We start from the raw sequence: 17,157 nt of genomic DNA on the forward strand, positions 1-17,157 counted from the left end.
TTAGTTTCTAATTAGTTTTAGTTGTCTCATTAATGGAACTTTAATATAATTTTATTGGATTATGAGCAGTAAAGAAGATATTTAGTATTTCTAATGTAGGAGGGGCATTTGTAAGGTTTTATATCCTATCATAGGGTTAATTTGTTCAATTATACCATGTTCAGCTGATAAATATGTATACAATTTTCTATTCCCATTTAAAATTTCCCAGAGCTCCATATCTATATTTTAAAATTTCTCCTCAGATTTTTTTTGTTATATTTGAGGTCTGAAAGTGAACATTGAGGTCCTGATTATTATTTTATTTTCCATTTTTCTTTGTCATATAGTTAGCTTTGCTTTTTAGCATTTAGATTCTTGCTATTTGATGCATACATGAAATATTTATATTAATTTATTATCTATTATACCTTTCAGCATAATAGTTTCTTTTTATTTTTAGCAACATTGATTTTAAAATATTTTTCAATTACATGTAAGTAAAAACTACTAAAATTAAAAAAAAATCATTAAAAATTTTTTCAACTCTAAATTCTCTCCCTCCTTATTACCCCTCCCCTACTCTTTAAGGAGGCAAGTAATATGGTATTGATTATACATGCCATATTAAAAAACAAAATGCAGACATAAGCAAGAAAAACAAAATGTAACAAGTACCTCATTCTGCACTCAAAATTCATCAATGGTAATGGAATTTTGCTTCCTTGGCTGATTAGGAAGATATTGAAGGCATTTACTTTAATCCCTTCTTTTCTACTCACCCTTTTAAAGTGCAAATTTTACCCTAGATCTTTCTACTCCTGTAATTTAGATTTTTCCCTGTGCCTTGAGGTTATTTTGTTGGTCTTGATTCATTTAGATATATAGTTGTTTTAAACTGTTTTTATCTTTAACAATATATAATCTAGGAACCCAATCCTAACTTTGTAGTCAATATATGACATTTTAATACTAAATGTTTTATAGCTAAGCTACCAATGGTCAAACTGGAATGGAGTCTGAGGTCTATCCCTCACCATAAGCTTGTCTTAAATTTCTGTTGGTGTTAGTAATCTGGTATTGTTCCCTGCCTGAATGTCTAGTCAGACCTGGTGATCTCTAGAGAGAGAAAAGGAGTAGGAGAAAAGGAAAGAGTTATAGAAAAAAAAGTTATACCCTAATAGGCATAGGAAGTTGGAGTAGTTTTGCATAAACAAAATTCTTTCATCTAAAATAAGAAAAACTGTTGACTGGAAAAAACATACCAAATAACAAAAATAATAACTTACCATTCAAGAAAAGAAGAAAACTAAAAAATATATCAGACCAAAAGTAATTTGGTCAAACTATATAAAACAATTCTCAAAAGAATTGAAAATTTAGCAAACATATGAAAGAATGTTTAAAATAATAATAAAAATAATGAAAACAAACAAACAAAAAACCTCTCAAGTTTAACTTCATAATCAGCAAATTGGCAAAGATAAGGAAAATAGAAATAGTCAATCATAGAGGGATTGTGGAAAGATTGACTTACTAATGTATTGTGGCTGGAACTCAATTGGTTCATTCAATTCATTCAAGACAATCATTCTGAAAAGCAATTAAAAATTATGTAAATAAACTAGCTAAAATACCCATACCCTTTCATTAAGAGGATTACATTACTAGGCATGCAACCTAAGTAGATCACTGACCAAAAAAGGGCTCCATATACATGAAAATGTGCTTGGCAGCACTTTTTTTGTTGTTGTTAACAAAGGCCTGGAAAACAAAATAAATGTCCAATTAAAATATAATGGAATTGAGAAACATGAAAAGATTTCCACCGACTTATGCAAAATAAAGTCAGTAGAGAGAGAAAAATAATATATGCCATCACTAAAACAATGCAAACTGAGAAGAGAACAACTATAAAAAACAAATGCTGCAAAATTATGAAGAACAAGCTTAACAAGAAAATATTCTTTTCCCCCACCTCTTGTCAACTAGAAAAAATGCAGAACTATTAAATAGTCAAAATCACTCTTTAATCAAGGGAAAAGGGGTTAGTGCTACTAAGTTGGGAGAACAGAGCTGCTCCCAGAGACTGCACAGAGTCTGGACACCCTGGTCACTGACCCCTAGGAGTGCCACTGACTCAGGATGGACTCCAGGGAACAAAAGAATTTGGGGAACCTATATACCATTTGGGGAGTCCAGGGGCAGGGAAAGATGATTGACATCACTATAGCTATAAAGAAAATGGGAGTGTTCTAACTACACTGACAGGATACAATCAAGCTTGGTAAAGGAATCGTAGCTAGAGGCTAGGGTGTAAGAGAAGAGGCTGCTTACAATAGATACTAAAGGATGGTTCCTGCTCAGGTGTGGATCTTCCTGGGAAAGGTTCTAATACAATAAGGGAGACTACCTAAAAGAAAAAGGGTCCTTAGCATATGCTTATCTCACCCAACCAGGATTCTCATTTCCCTGAGGGTCCCCCACTCAGTCTGAAACTTCTAACTTGGGTTTCCCTTCAGGGTAGATTCCCATGGGAACAGGGAACAAGTACAAGCTTTGGGGTCTCCAATCTACAAGCTAGTCCTGAAAATTGGGGTTCATCAGATCTCACTAGGTAATAAGTTTGGGATTCCTAGATTCCATGTTCACACTCTCTACTCCTTTGCAAAGGTAGGAAATCCTCAATTGTAAAATACTGCAGATATTGGGTGATTTTTTTAAATGTACTTCTTGATTTTGCTCATTGTTTTCCTATAATTCCTCTTTTTTTTATTTTTACCTCAATAATAATTAATTATATAGAATGTCTTGCTAGAAGAAGGGACAGAGAAGTCAATGGAGAAATCTAGGACATTTTGATAGAACTCTATTAAAAAAAGAAAATGTATGTAGTGTAAAGTAAATGAATGAAGGCATTTTTGAAAACCATTAAAATTTCCACATAGAATAAATAACACAATCCTAAAAAATTGTGTCAAAGAAAAAATTATGGAATAATAGTTTTATCAAATAAAATAACAATGAGAATATAACAAAACTTAAGATCAAAACAATCATTCTTGATAAATGAATATCTCTAAAAACTTTCCATAACAAAAGAAATGGAATATCAATGAATTAGTATGCACCTAGAAAAAACTATTTAGAAAAGCAAAAATATGTTGAAAATTAAAAATAATCAATTAACAAAATATGAAAAGAAAAAAGTGAGTTGACAAAACTCAAAACTAGTTTTTAGGAATAAATTAATAAATTATAAAACTTTGTTATTTTTATAAAAATAGGAAATCCAAATTGCCAAAGTTATTCTTAGCAGATTAAAAGCAAATAAAAGAAATGATTAGAAAAAGTTATAATTAGCTATATTCTCCAAAATTTTGATAGCATGAGTAGTCAAATATTTCAAAAATTATTCAGTTAAATAAGACATGAGATATAAAAATCAATTAACTCAAACTCAGAAAAATAAATTAAACAAATCATGTTACCTCTGAAAGGAAAATAAAACCTGAAGGTTGATATATTATTATTGATATATATTTGATAATCAAAGCCTTTCAAACATTTAAATAAAAAATAAATCTAATCCTAAATCTTATATGAATCAATCCTTAATCTTATATGAGTCAGGTCCCAGTATCTGAACCAAAGCATAAAGTCAGAAAACACTGCTGATATATATTCTTAGTAAATACATATATGAATGAATTTACCTAACAAACTCAGAAGGAAAGATATTAGGAAAGAGGCTATAGCAGCATATGAAAATATTATATACTCTGGTATGGTTGCCTAACTGCAGGAAGTTCAGATTACATTAATTAAAAAAGCTATAAATCACATGATTGTATCCACAGATATAAGAAAAGCTTTTGACAAAACAAAACACTAATTTTCAAAGCATGAATATTTAAACAAGATTAAATGAACCTTTTCTTAATTTGATATAACATGTATTAAAACAAGGCATAGCATTATCTGAAATAGAGAAAAAATAAGGAAAAAGAAGTAAAGAATAAAACAATCAAGTATTAATTTTTCATTCCTGAGCCAAGTAATTAAAATTATCAAAATTATATAATTATATAATTTGTTTATTTATTTCATATTGCTAATATATTAAATGTATAATATGTAAATATATTAAATAATAAATAAATAAAAATTTCCAAATTTAGTAACTTAAGAATCAAAATCCTTAACTTAGCAGAACTAGGAAAAAATAACTAAATTAATCTGAATAAATAAAACATAAAGAATCTTCAAAGGAAAAAATGGGGAAAAAGTAAAAAGGAATGGGACTAAATAGTTCTAAAATCACCAGCACTATTTAATACTGTGTAAACAATAAAATAGCTCATCAAAAACTGCTTAGGAAACAAAAGCATTCTGACAGAAAATAGATTAAACTAACTTGTTAACTGACATGATACAATAAACTCCAATCATTTTTGTCATTCAGACATTTTGGTTGTGTCCAATTCTTCGACACTCTATTTCTGGTTTTCTTAGCAAAGATAATGGACTGACTTGCTTCTCCAGTTAATTTTACAGATGTAGAAACTGAGGCAAACAGGGTTGAGTTCTTATTTGAACTCAGGAAGATGTGTTTTTCTGACTCTAGGCCCAGTACTCTATCTACTGCACCACCTAGTTGTCCTGCTTCTGGTTTCCTTTCTAAAAATCCAATTCAATATAATATCTCCAAATATTTCAACCAAAATAGAAGAGGGGAAAAATAGAAGGGGAATCATGGTCATAAATTATAAAATGGACAATTTGGATTGTAGAAAATTTAAAAGGCTTTTGCATTTTAAACTCATTCATTGACATTAGAAAAGGAAGGGAAATATTAACAAGGAGGAAAAACCCCTCTTCATTTGGGAACATTTTAGCCAGCAAAATTAAAACCCTTTCTTTTTCCCTCTCTTTCATAATCTCTAGGTCACCTAAGTGGCTCAGTGGATTGAGAGCCAGACCTAGAAACCAGAGGTCCTGGGTTCAAATCTATCTTCAGACACTTCCTAGCTGTGTAACCCGGCCAAATCACAACCCCAATTGCCTAGTTATTACTATTCTTCTACCTTGACACCAATGCACAGAATTGATTCTAAGATGGAAGATAAATTGTTGTTTTTTTTAAATACTCTCCCTTTCTTGGTGATTGAATGAGTCCCCAGAAGTTCAACTGTCATCATTATACAAATCCACATCTACAAATACAACATATGTTCATCTTTCTTAATGTCCAGGTCCACATCTTCAATTGTTTGCTTTCCCATTAGCATATGATAACCATCATGTCTAAAGCAGAAACTTAACTTCTGTCTTACTTTCCCTATATCTATATATAGAATGCATTATTTTTCTAATCACCTAGAGTCACAAGCTAGGAGTTATCCTCAATTCTTCTCTCTCACTCAGTCATTCCCCATTCCCCACATCTAGACATGTCATTTCCCTGCTTAAGAAAAATAAAAGCTCCCTTGTATTCCCAGGATAAAATAAAACTCTACCATTTGGTATTTGAAGCTTTTTATAATATGACTGTTTTTCTAAGCCAATTGTGTATTATTCTCATTTCCATACTGCACAGCAAACTGTTTTTTTTTCCAATTCCCATACACCACAGTTCATCTTTCATTTCTTTGTTGTGACTCAGGCTGTCTGAAGTTCTTGGAATGTTCTACCTTCTCACCTCCACTTCTGGGACCCTTGTTTTTATTCAAAAATCACCTCAAGTATTACCTAACATGAGAAGACATGTTACTCCTCCACTGAAATGACTACAAGCTGATTTTGCAAATATTTTGCATTTATATATCTCTGTATCTGTCTTCCTGCAGCAGAATATATATCCCTTGAGAGCTAGAACTCTCATTTTATCTTTATGTCACTAGTACCTAACACGGGCTGGCTCACATAAAGGACTTAATAAATGCTTATTGAATTAAAGTGAATTAAATGAAAACTCAAATAGTACTCCAAGGAATAGGTAAGAAAATCTTGGAATGGATTATAATATGCTATTTTTAAAATCTGGATAAGATCTTGAGAAGAATATTATTTGAAAATTTGTATTTTATCAAAGGCATTGGAAGATCGAAAGATCAGTCCAGGAATTGGTAGAATCTTCAGGATCAGAACAAGTTGCAAGAAATGCTTAAGGCTAGAATATACTATTCACTTCTTTAAAAACAATAATCTTTTTAAGAGGCCCTTAAAGGCTCCTTTCATATCTTTGTTTCTCAAGGTATAGATAAGGGGGTTCAGCATAGGTGTAATGATACCATAAAAAAGGGACACTATTTTCCCCCAAATTTCAGAAGTTGATGAAGGTGGTTGCAAGTACATATAGATGGCTGCGCCATAGAAGAGTGACACTACCACAAGATGGGATCCACATGTCCCGAATGCTTTTCGCCTCCCTTCAGCTGACCGCATCCTCAATACTGCCTGGGCAATGAAGCCATAGGAAATTAGGATCAGTGACAGGGGGATAAGAAGGAAAAGGACACAGATAAAGAATAGTTCTGCCTCATTAGCTGTTATGTCAACACATGATAACTTGAGAAGAGCAGGTACCTCACAAAAGAAGTGGTCCACCTTGTAGTGACCACATCGTGGCATGAAAAGGGTCCAAGTGGACTGAAGCACAGAGTTGCTGAAACCACTGAGCCAGCATGCAGCTGCCAGCTTCAGACAGAGCCGCTGGTGCATTATCACTTGATAATGGAGAGGGCGACAAATAGCCACAAATCGGTCAAAAGACATGATAGCCAGCAAAAGACACTCAGTTGAACCCAAGGCTAAAAATATTATCAGTTGTGCAACACAACCCCCATAGCTAATTGTCTTCACTTTACTACAAATATTTATCAGCATTTGAGGAACTGTGCTTGTGGTATAACAAAGGTCTAAGAGCGATAGATTGGTGAGAAAGAAATACATGGGTGTGTGGAGTTTGGGATCTAAGTAAGACACCAGAATGATGGCCATATTGCCAAAGATGCTCATCGTATAGGAGACCAGCAAGATAATGAAGAGGGGCATCTCCAACCAAGGCCAGTCTGAGAAACCCAGTAAAATGAACTCCTTTGGGAAAGTTTCATTTGCCCAATCCATCATGGAAGGATCATTTCTTAGCCACCTGCAAAACAAAATCAAGCAGTCAACATTTGTCATTGTTGTATGGGGAACTGAATTGAATTCGGTTGAAAAGCTCAATAAAAATATATCACAGTTAATTATTTTTTCCAATTAAGTAGAAAACTTTTTTCAAATTCAAAATGACTTAAGTGAATTTAAGAAATATGGTGAAGCAAAATCTTTACCCTTATTAATTAATAAAAATGCAGGAACTTAGAAAAGTAAGCTAGATAAATACTTAGAGATGACCTTTTCTTTTGAATGTAGTGGTAAAACTTGTGAATGGGAATTCTCCACCAGGAATTAGGCTCAGTGACACCCTGGTCTTACTAACAAGTTCTTTAAGGATCTTCAAGATAATTTTCTCTCTTTTTCTCTTTTCCTAGCATATTATTCTTTCTTATCCCTTGATTTTTTTTAAAAGTTTTGAATTCTTTGGTCATTTACTTTTCAAACTCTATTCATCCTGATATCATTTTGAGTTATTATTGAGTTATATATGAGTTATTATTGAGATATTAGTTTGAGTCTTCTGATCTGAAACTTGCCTCAATTCTCTGATTCCTCCATTTAGCATTTCAAATCTCTTAACCAATATTTGTCTTAGTAACCAATATTTTTCTCAGAACAAACATCCAAATGCCTCTGGCCCTCCCTGAATGGGAAATTTCTAATTATGAATTTTTCCAAACACTAATTTCAATCAATTTACCCTCACCCCACTGAATATCAGATTCCATTCCCAGGTCTGCCCCTAAGCAAGTCCAAAAGAAATATTGTAGTATATCCTCAGAAATCATTTAAATTTGCCCTCTTATTTGTTCCAGAGTGCTGAAATTTAGAAGGCACTGATAATAGCGCTTGAACAAATTCCTCATATATAAACCACTGTGTCAAGTTTAGGAAATAGTTATAAAAGATAGTAAAAACAAGTATTAAATGAGCATCTTCTACTTCCTCACCATCAGCCACATCCATGGATTTCACTAAGTGAATTTTTCTTTGACTCAATCCTAACCTGACCTCTCCTTAGCAATAGCCTCTGGATATCCCGCTGTTTCTGTCTTTCCCCCAAAGGTCATGTCATAGTTTATTTCTTCTTTTATAGGGACTTATATTTTAATATAAGAAGGTTATTTGCTTTGGTCTCTTCTCAATCAAAATTGAATTAATCTTTAAAATTTAATTTAAGGCATCTTTCATATTGCTTATCCCAGGGAACATTTTGGGGTTCCTTATTCAAATGCTAAAATGTTTTATCTCTCATATTACAGGTAAGAAAACTGAGAGGTAGGTAGGTAGTTGTTATTGCTGTTGTTTGCTTCCCAGTCTGGCTACATTATTTTGAATCTTTCCTACTATCACTTTGCAGATAATAATTTTACGATTTCTATATCTAGACCCAGTCTTTCTCCTAAGCTCTAGGCCCTCATCACTAACAACCATTCGGCCATTTAAAATTGAATGCCCCAATAGGCTTCTCAAACATGTCCAGAACAAATCTCATTGCCTTTTCCCCAAAAACTTCCTCTTTTCCCAATTTTCCTTTTACTTGGAAGGACACCAATATCATTCCAATCACCCAGGATAACAAACCTCTTGTCATCCTTGTCTCCTTACTATCACCTAACTCATATCCAATATATTATTTAATGTTGTCATTTCTACTTTCAGAAAATATTATGTCTATCCCCTTCATTCATACAGTCACTCTATCCTGGTGAAAGCCACTTTCAACCCATGCCAGCACTATTTCAGTATTTCACTATTTCAATAGTTTTCTAGTTCTAAGTCTTTTTATCCTCAAATACCTTTCTACTTTAATCTATTCTTCAAACAGCTGCCAAAGTGATCTTCTTAAAACACAAGGTCTAAATGTGGCACTTCTCCCCCTGTACTCAATATACTCCTTTCACTGGTTTGCTATTTCCTCTAAGATCAAATATTAATTCTTCCCTTTGGCACTTAGTCTCCCTCACAATCTAGTCCCTTCCTATCTCTCCAGTCTTTTTTTCCTTTTATTCTACTTTAAGTAATCTGTGATCTCTCTACACTGGCCTACATAATGTTTCTCAGACACAAAATTTCTTCCATTTTCAGTGACTCTTCCTCATGCCTGGAATGTCCTTCCTTATCACTCCTGGGATCAAATTAAACCCACCTTCTGTATGAAGTTCTCCCCCCTCCCTAGCACCTTCTTTCTGAAATAATCTTCATTCAAAATATAGACATATAGATATAGATATAATTATACATGTATATGTACATATATATGCTTATACAAATATTTTTTTCTGAACAGATATTTTGAGATTTTTCTTCCTCATTCCAATGTGAGTTACTTAAAAGCAGGTACCACATTTTTGCTTTATAATAATTAAATTATTCATGTCTACCTCCAATTCTGCCATCTTGATTATAATTATAATCACAAGAGGATATTTTTGCTACAAGGCACCTAAGAAATCTAGTTTGCAGGTCATATTTTACATTTGAGGAAATTAAGACCCATAGAAGAGAAGCAATTTTTATAAACTGTTTCTAAGAAAAGCATTATGTAGCCATGTAATGACTTAGAACAGAGTGTTAATCTCCTTCATTTCTTAATGATGAAAAAATGAATAAACTAAAGACTGAATGGAAAGATAGGTGGATGAATGAAATGAATAAATCTATATTTGTCCTTCATGTTATATTATACTGTTACTGAATTTTTCCTAGATAAAAGTGTGCTTTAAAAAAAAGAGAATTTCGACTTGCGAGGTAGAGAAGGGGAGAAAAGCAAACACTTTGCACTCGTCTGTATAGTGAATTCTGGGCTTTTACTTTTAAGGGAGACTACTTTCAAATGCCCATAGAGAGTAAATTACATTTTATATGTAAATGCCCACTATTTTCTAACTGAAAACATGGGCAGCTAGGTCTTGACATGGATATAGCTTTGGAACTGGTCAGGAAGACCTGAGTTCAAACCCAGCCTTGGGCACTTACTAGTTATGTGGCCCTGGGCAAATCATTTAACTTTTCTCAGCCCCAATTTCCTCAATTGTAAAATAGTGATAATAATAGTGCCAATATTTCATGGGTAAGGTGAGGATCAAAGGACATAATATATATATATAGTGCTTTGTCAATCTTGATTTGCAAATTATTAGTTATTATTATCAATTAACAAAGAGAAGGTATGTATTTTACAATCACCTTTTTTATAAACTAGTGGACATTAAGCTACCTTTTTTCTTTGGTGGAGGCTTTCACAATCTTGGCACAAAGTTGTGATCTCTTAGATAATCTCTGCTTTAACATAAAGTAGAATGGTGAACAATCAGACCCCCTGTACAAAGGCAGAACTTGATTATGCATCCTTCTTTCATCTCACTTCCTTTTGATGATGTACTTTACAGGGGTCTGAGAAACCAGAGGAAAAGTTCTGACAATCAGTTTAAATTCTTGATTCTGTACACTTTCTCTTACCTTATTTCAATATACAGCCAATACTTCCATGTTCCACACTTGCCCTAATATACGCTGACTAAATTACTCAGACCCTCACTAATTTTCTCACTCCTTTTCTCACCCTCTCCCACTAATAGCCTATGGGTTATAACTCACTGCTCGCATCGTTAATTACCAAAAGACAAGGTTCTGTTTTTAATTCTTTAAATTCACAGTTACATATAAATGGAACATATCACCAACACTAGACTTATTTCAATATTCCATAGCAGGGCTCAGTTTTTCCCTTGTCATTTCACCATTGCTGAAAGAGAAGGAAGGCTAGTAGAAAATGCACTATATTTGAAATCAAAAGCAACCTAGGTTCAAATCTTTGCTATGACATGGAACATATTTATAAGGGGATCCCCAAATCACTTAAACTCTCTCAGGTTCATCTGAGAATGAGGGTTTTAGTATCTGATTCTGAAGATTGTTTTGAGTAATAAATGAGAAATTGTGGATCATGACCTTTGAAAATCCCTTAGTTTTATATCAGCCAATATTGGTTTTTTTTTTCCTTTTTTCTTTCTTTTTTATTGCCCTGTATGTATCATACACTTAGTAAACAATTGTTGAATTGCACAGAATTAAAATAAGTTCCTATCTCTAACATTAATTCTGTTACCTGAGATAGAGTTGTGCTGGATCCAATACCAATTGTTAATTATTCAAGATAAGCATTTACAGCTCAGAATAAAGTAAACACTATAAACAATGGTTTTATTTGCTCTTTTGTTGATTTTATAGATAAGAAAGTGATGGATAAAAAGTTAATAATGCAAATCAAATGTAAAAGGCTATCATAACTACATTTTTTAAAAGTTTATCCTATACAATTCTGGAAAGGGAAAAGAATTTTTTATTCCCTTGTAACATCCAAGGCACAGTTAGCTCTCGCTTTACTTCCCTAATCCCCACAACTTCCCATGCTGCTAACAAGAGAGAGAATGAATATTTTTCAATGGAAGTCTGTAAAGGTGGTCAAGAAAATTCCTGTATTATTTCATATTTGCCCTCAACTATCTAGATCATACCTGGCATTTGGGATGGCATGATCTTGGTTCATATTGTAATAACACTTTAAAGTTTACAAAGCATATTTTTTCTCACATGTCAAGTGAGTTACAAATATTATTATGCCTATTATTCTTGGGAAAGTTAAAATAATGTATAGAGGGTTGCATTTTACGTGAGGAAGTCTTAAGTTCAAACCCTACCTTAGATTATTCTTAACTGGTGATGATAGGTAAGTCAATAAATATCTAGCTACCCCAAGTTCCTCCTTTCCAAAATGGAGATAATAACAATTATAGGACCTGCTTCACAAAGGTCAAACTTTCTAGAGCACCAGGCTGAACCCAGAAGTAGAGACAAATAATGGACAAATAATCTTTTGAGGCTCTCATCATTTTTTCCATACAAAGGAATCAACTTACCTGCAGTCCAAACATCAGGCAAGTTTTTGGTTAATGTTTTGAATGGAAATACTTACAAACAGAGAAGAAATTTGATGATTTTTCAATGCCTCAAAAAGTTGGGATTTTTAGTTTATGTGATTAACTCTCTTTTTCCTTTGTTCCCTACTCTGGGCCATGCCACTAGGACTAACTCAGCAACAGATGTGAAGTAAAGTTTGAGAGAATGTTCTGAGAATAAAATACAGTATATGTTGAGCTAGCATCCCCTTGGGCACAATCAAAATGATTTGTGATAGGTTAATCCATTTAGACTTTTGGAGGGGACAGACAGGAGATTTTATGGCTGTAAACTTCTTAGAAAGGTGTAAGGAGAGAATGAGGTTTGTTAAATTCAATGAGGCCCCAGAGACCCAAGTGTCCCATATGGACATTTCATTAATTAGATAGGATGTCCAAAGGGGAGAGATCTAGGGAAAAATCTTCTATAGAAAGAATATTTTCTTCTATATTTTTTCCTTTAGTGCTGACTCCTCTGTGGTAAATAAGACCCAGGTGCCCAGATGTTCTTCTTGTGGTGGTAGTATGATAGTATCTTTTCAATGTATGGAGAAAGGACATAGGATGGGGACAGAGAGAGAGAAATTGGAGGGAGATTTGAAAATAATTCCAAGCCATAAGATTAAAGATATAGGTAGAAGGGATGATCTTCTCTTCTTAGAGAGCATTTCTTAACTTTTTTGTGTCACCTTTTGGTAGTCTGATAAAATTTAGGAACCCCTTCTCAGAATAATGTTAGTTGTCCACATTCATAGCTAAAGTAAAAGTTAAATTTCAACTAAAGGTTAATGAAAACAAATATTTCATTTCTTCCCATCCAGCTCTATAGATTCTCCGAAATCTATCAACAAACTATTGAGGGGAAGGTGGCTCTTATTTAATAATCTTTTCCTCAGAGATTATATTAACTATCCCTCTCCCTTAATTTATAGACAATGAAATTAAAGCCCAGTATAGCTGAGACTTACTCAAATCACACAGAATAAGCTTCACAGCTGAGATTTAAAAGCATATTTTATGTTATCTGAGTAAACTTTTTTCTTTATATCATTCTAATTCCTTATAATTTAATTTGAGAGAACTTTCATTATTTTCTTGATTTTCTTTATTAACTATCAAGGAATGATGAAATCACAAAAGCCCCAGAAGGCAGGAAATCATATATTCTGTTTGTTTATAGGAGAGACTTTAAGCCACACAAGAGAATAACGATTTGAGTTTAAATTTAATGTACTCAGAAGGCTTATTCCTCTAGTACAAAAGCTGAGAAATTCATCCCATGCTTTATCAGAACAATTTATAATGTTATCCCTTGGCATTAATGGTATATAGGCATCTGACTTGGACAACTAGGTGGTTTAATAGATAGAACATAGGGCTTCAAATTGGAAAGACTCATCTTCATGAGTTCAAATTCAGTCTCAGATACTTACTAGCTATGTGATCCTGAACAATTCTCATCAGAGATCCATTTTACTTGCCTTCTTCATTTTCTTTGGAATATTTTCAGTCCCTCATACACTACGGCAAATCTTTGTCCATAGCTTGTCAAGCTCTATCTACCATATATAATTTGTTGAATCTATTCATCACTTCCATTTCATATTTGTAAGGGATATTATTTAGGTCACAGATAAAATGCCTGATGGTTTTCCCTACTTTCTTCAATGTAAGTCTGATTTTGCAATGAGAAGCTTATGATCTGAGTCCAGAGGTAGGCCCTCAGATGTCCTGTGAAGACAGTCTCCAAGGTGCTAGCCTGTGGGAGCCCAGAACTAGCTAGAACTTTACTAAAGCTCAAGGCAGAGCTCTAGGGCAAGGCAGTTCACAGTGTGCCTAACCTGATCAATCTCATAATGAGACCAAAATCCCCTGTCCAAGTCTGAAGCTAGAATTTTACCCTTTATCATTCTCAGGGAGTGATTGAATCAGCAGTTGGAGGTGGATCTCAAAGCTCTCAGCCCACAGGCCATCATTCCACCTTGGAAGAAATGGAACTTGCAAATTCCCAGAAATAAAGCTAAGGGTAGCATGAAGGAAGAAGCAGCTTTTAAGAGAGTGAGAATAGAGTCTAGCTTTAAAATAAAAGTGAAAGTCAAAAAAAAAGGCTGGGGAAATGAGCAAATATTAAAAAAAATGTATAGAGACAAATAGCAAGGCATAGATACAGAAGGGAACAGTAAAAGTAAAGCAAACACATGAATATCCCAAACAAAAAATATGAATTGGATTCAGATTCTGTAAGAATTCAAAAAGGATTTAAAAATCAACAAAGAAAGGGAGAGGAAAAATGAGGAAGAAAGCAATACAAGAAGAAATGGGCCAAATGAAAAAAGAGGCTCAAAAGATCATGAAAGAAAATAATTTCTTAAAAATTAGAATTAGGCAACTAGAAGCTATTGACTTATGAGACAACAAGAAACAATAAAACAAAATCAAAAGAATGAATAAAACTATCGTCATAACTGATCATCTCAAAAACCAAACTAACAGAAATCACATCATTATCTTAATAGATGTAGAAAAAGTCTTTGACAAAATACATCCAGGTCATTCCTTAAAATGATAAGTACTAACTACCTATTACCTTCAGGAAGTATCGTCGGTAATGGGGATATGTTAGAAACCTTCCCAATAAGATCAAGAATGAAGCAAGGATGCTCATTGTCACCACTATTATGGAATATTGTATTAGAAGGCCCAGCTTTAGCAATAAGGAAAGAAAAGAAATCAAAAGGATTAAAGTAGGCAATGAAGAAACAAAACTATCACTCTTTACAGATGATATGATGGTATATTTAGAGAATCAATGAAAAAGCTACTTTAAATAATTAATAACTTTAATAAAATTGCAAGATACAAATTAAATCAACATAAATCATAAGCATTTCTATATATTGCCAACAAAATCCAGCAGCAAGGGTTAGAAACAGAAATTCCATTTAAAATCATTCCAAACAACATAAAATATATGGAATCTACTTGCCAAGACAAACAAGAATTATATGAACACAATTATAAACATTTTTCACATAAGTAATGTCAGATCTAAACAATTGGAATAATATTAATTGCTCATGGGTGGGCCTAGCAAATATAATAAAAATAATAATTCTACATAAATTAATTTATTCATTCAAGGTCATGTCAATCAAACTGCCAAATCATTATTTTCTATAATTAGGAAAGATATTAATATAATTCATCTGTAAGAACAAAAGGTCAAGAATATCAAAGGGATTAATAAAAAAAAATGTGAAGGATGGTGTGCTTAACAATACTAGATCTCAAACTGTAGTATAAAGCAGCAATCATCAAAACAATCTAGTGCCAGCTAAGAAATAGAAGGGTAGATCAATAGAGTAGATTAAATACACACTACTCAGGGGTAAATGACCTTAGTAATCTATTGTTTGATAAACCCAAAGATCGCAGCTTTTGGAATAAGAACTCACTATTTAACAAAATCCTCTGGAAAATTCAAAAATGTTATGGTAGTAGCTATGTTTAGACCAGTATCTTACACCCTATATCAAGAAAAGGTCAAAATGAATAAATAATTTAGATATAAAGAGTGATACCATAACAAAATTAGGGGAACGTGGAATAGTTTACCTGGCATTTCTTTGGAGAAAAAGAATTTATAAGAAAAGAGTGAGAGATTATTAAAAGATATAAAATGAACAATTTTGATTCTATTAAATTAAAAGGTCATTGCACAAACAAAACTAATATAACTGTTAATAGAGTTTTCTTAATCTCTCCCTTTTTCTCTTTAAGAGACAAGGGAGCAAAAAGATTTCTCAGTAAGAGTCTCCTGCTGTGCAGGCTATCAGTTGGTGACAGTTAGGAGGGTGTGGCTGAGAATTGATAGGTGTAAAAATTAAAATTAATGTGCAATAATAAAAATTATGTATTTTTGGAGGTTTATTAATTAATTATTGGAAGTAAAGGAATAAAGAGGATACAAAATAAAGACCATGTGCCCATGGCTGATCATTCATTTTTAAAATCCCCCCCTCACCACCATCACCACACTGACTGCATGCCAAAAAGAATCAGCATGACTGCCCACTAAATATTTATTCCCTGTCTACAGGAAGTATGTAATGACAGGAAGTCAGTAGGCTCCCAGGAAATGTAGTCCTTTTTTAGGGTAACAGATTTTCAATTTTATGTACCCCCCCTGGGGTCCAGTGGAGGACTGGTCTCTCCAATGGATCTTGTAAATGTAACCAATTTTGAAATTACAATAATTTGAGGATAAGAGGGAAGAGAACAAAACCAATGATTGCTAGGCTCATTGACAAAAAGCTAGTTGGGGGCAGTCCCCTTTGGGGATAAAAGTATACATACAAAAACAAACGCATCCAACCCCATACAGTTCAAATCACCACATCCCAAAGTTCACTCTGGATCTTCTGGTGTAGCATGTGGTCTATGGAGGCATCTTCATGGTGCTTTCTCCAAACAGTTCACTTTCTGGGTTTGGAGAGGTAGCATGTTTCTTAACCTAAAATTATTCTCAAAAAAATTTAAACTTTGCATTTTTAGAATAATTATACATTTTCCCCTGAAGAGGGTGTTGAAAAACACAGGGATCATTTAGGAATGCATGGCTGAATTATGAGGTATGTGAATCAATTGGCAAGAGAAATAAAAAACACCAAAAAATCCAAAGAAAAGAGAAAAGTTAACTTCTGGATGAAATATAAACTATCAAACTCTTATGTGTATTAATTCTAAGTAAAGGAAAAATAAATCTATAACAGGACCTTGAATCAGGGCCCAATTTAATAAATTTCTAACAGGTCCCTGTATTAGGGTCCAATTAACATAATTTCTATCCTACAAATCTATAGGGCAAAATGCAGTTATATTTGACTTACCCATTTGCATCCAAGACTACAGGAGGTTGCCATACTATAAGAGAGAAAAAGGACTAGATAATAGGAGTCAGGTAAGAGTCGAATTTGACATACTTTGTAGAATATGGGACATGAAAGACCTGCCTCTGACATATGTCAAAACAGTTGCAACCTCAAACCCCGAA

The 17,157-nt window shown here is 33.3% G+C and overlaps 1 protein-coding gene across 1 annotated transcript; it reads right to left on the reverse strand.

The window, feature by feature from the left end:
• Positions 1 to 6,165: 6,165 nt before the first annotated feature.
• On the reverse strand, positions 6,166 to 7,110 carry LOC100022904 (olfactory receptor 2B2). The gene has a single exon (XM_001374567.4). It carries the CDS (start codon positions 7,108 to 7,110, stop codon positions 6,166 to 6,168), a length of 945 nt encoding a protein of 314 aa, XP_001374604.4.
• Between the last annotated feature and the right edge of the window lie 10,047 nt (positions 7,111 to 17,157).

This window comes from Monodelphis domestica, chromosome 2 (genome assembly GCF_027887165.1).
Source record: "Monodelphis domestica isolate mMonDom1 chromosome 2, mMonDom1.pri, whole genome shotgun sequence".
Lineage (NCBI taxonomy): Eukaryota > Metazoa > Chordata > Mammalia > Didelphimorphia > Didelphidae > Monodelphis > Monodelphis domestica.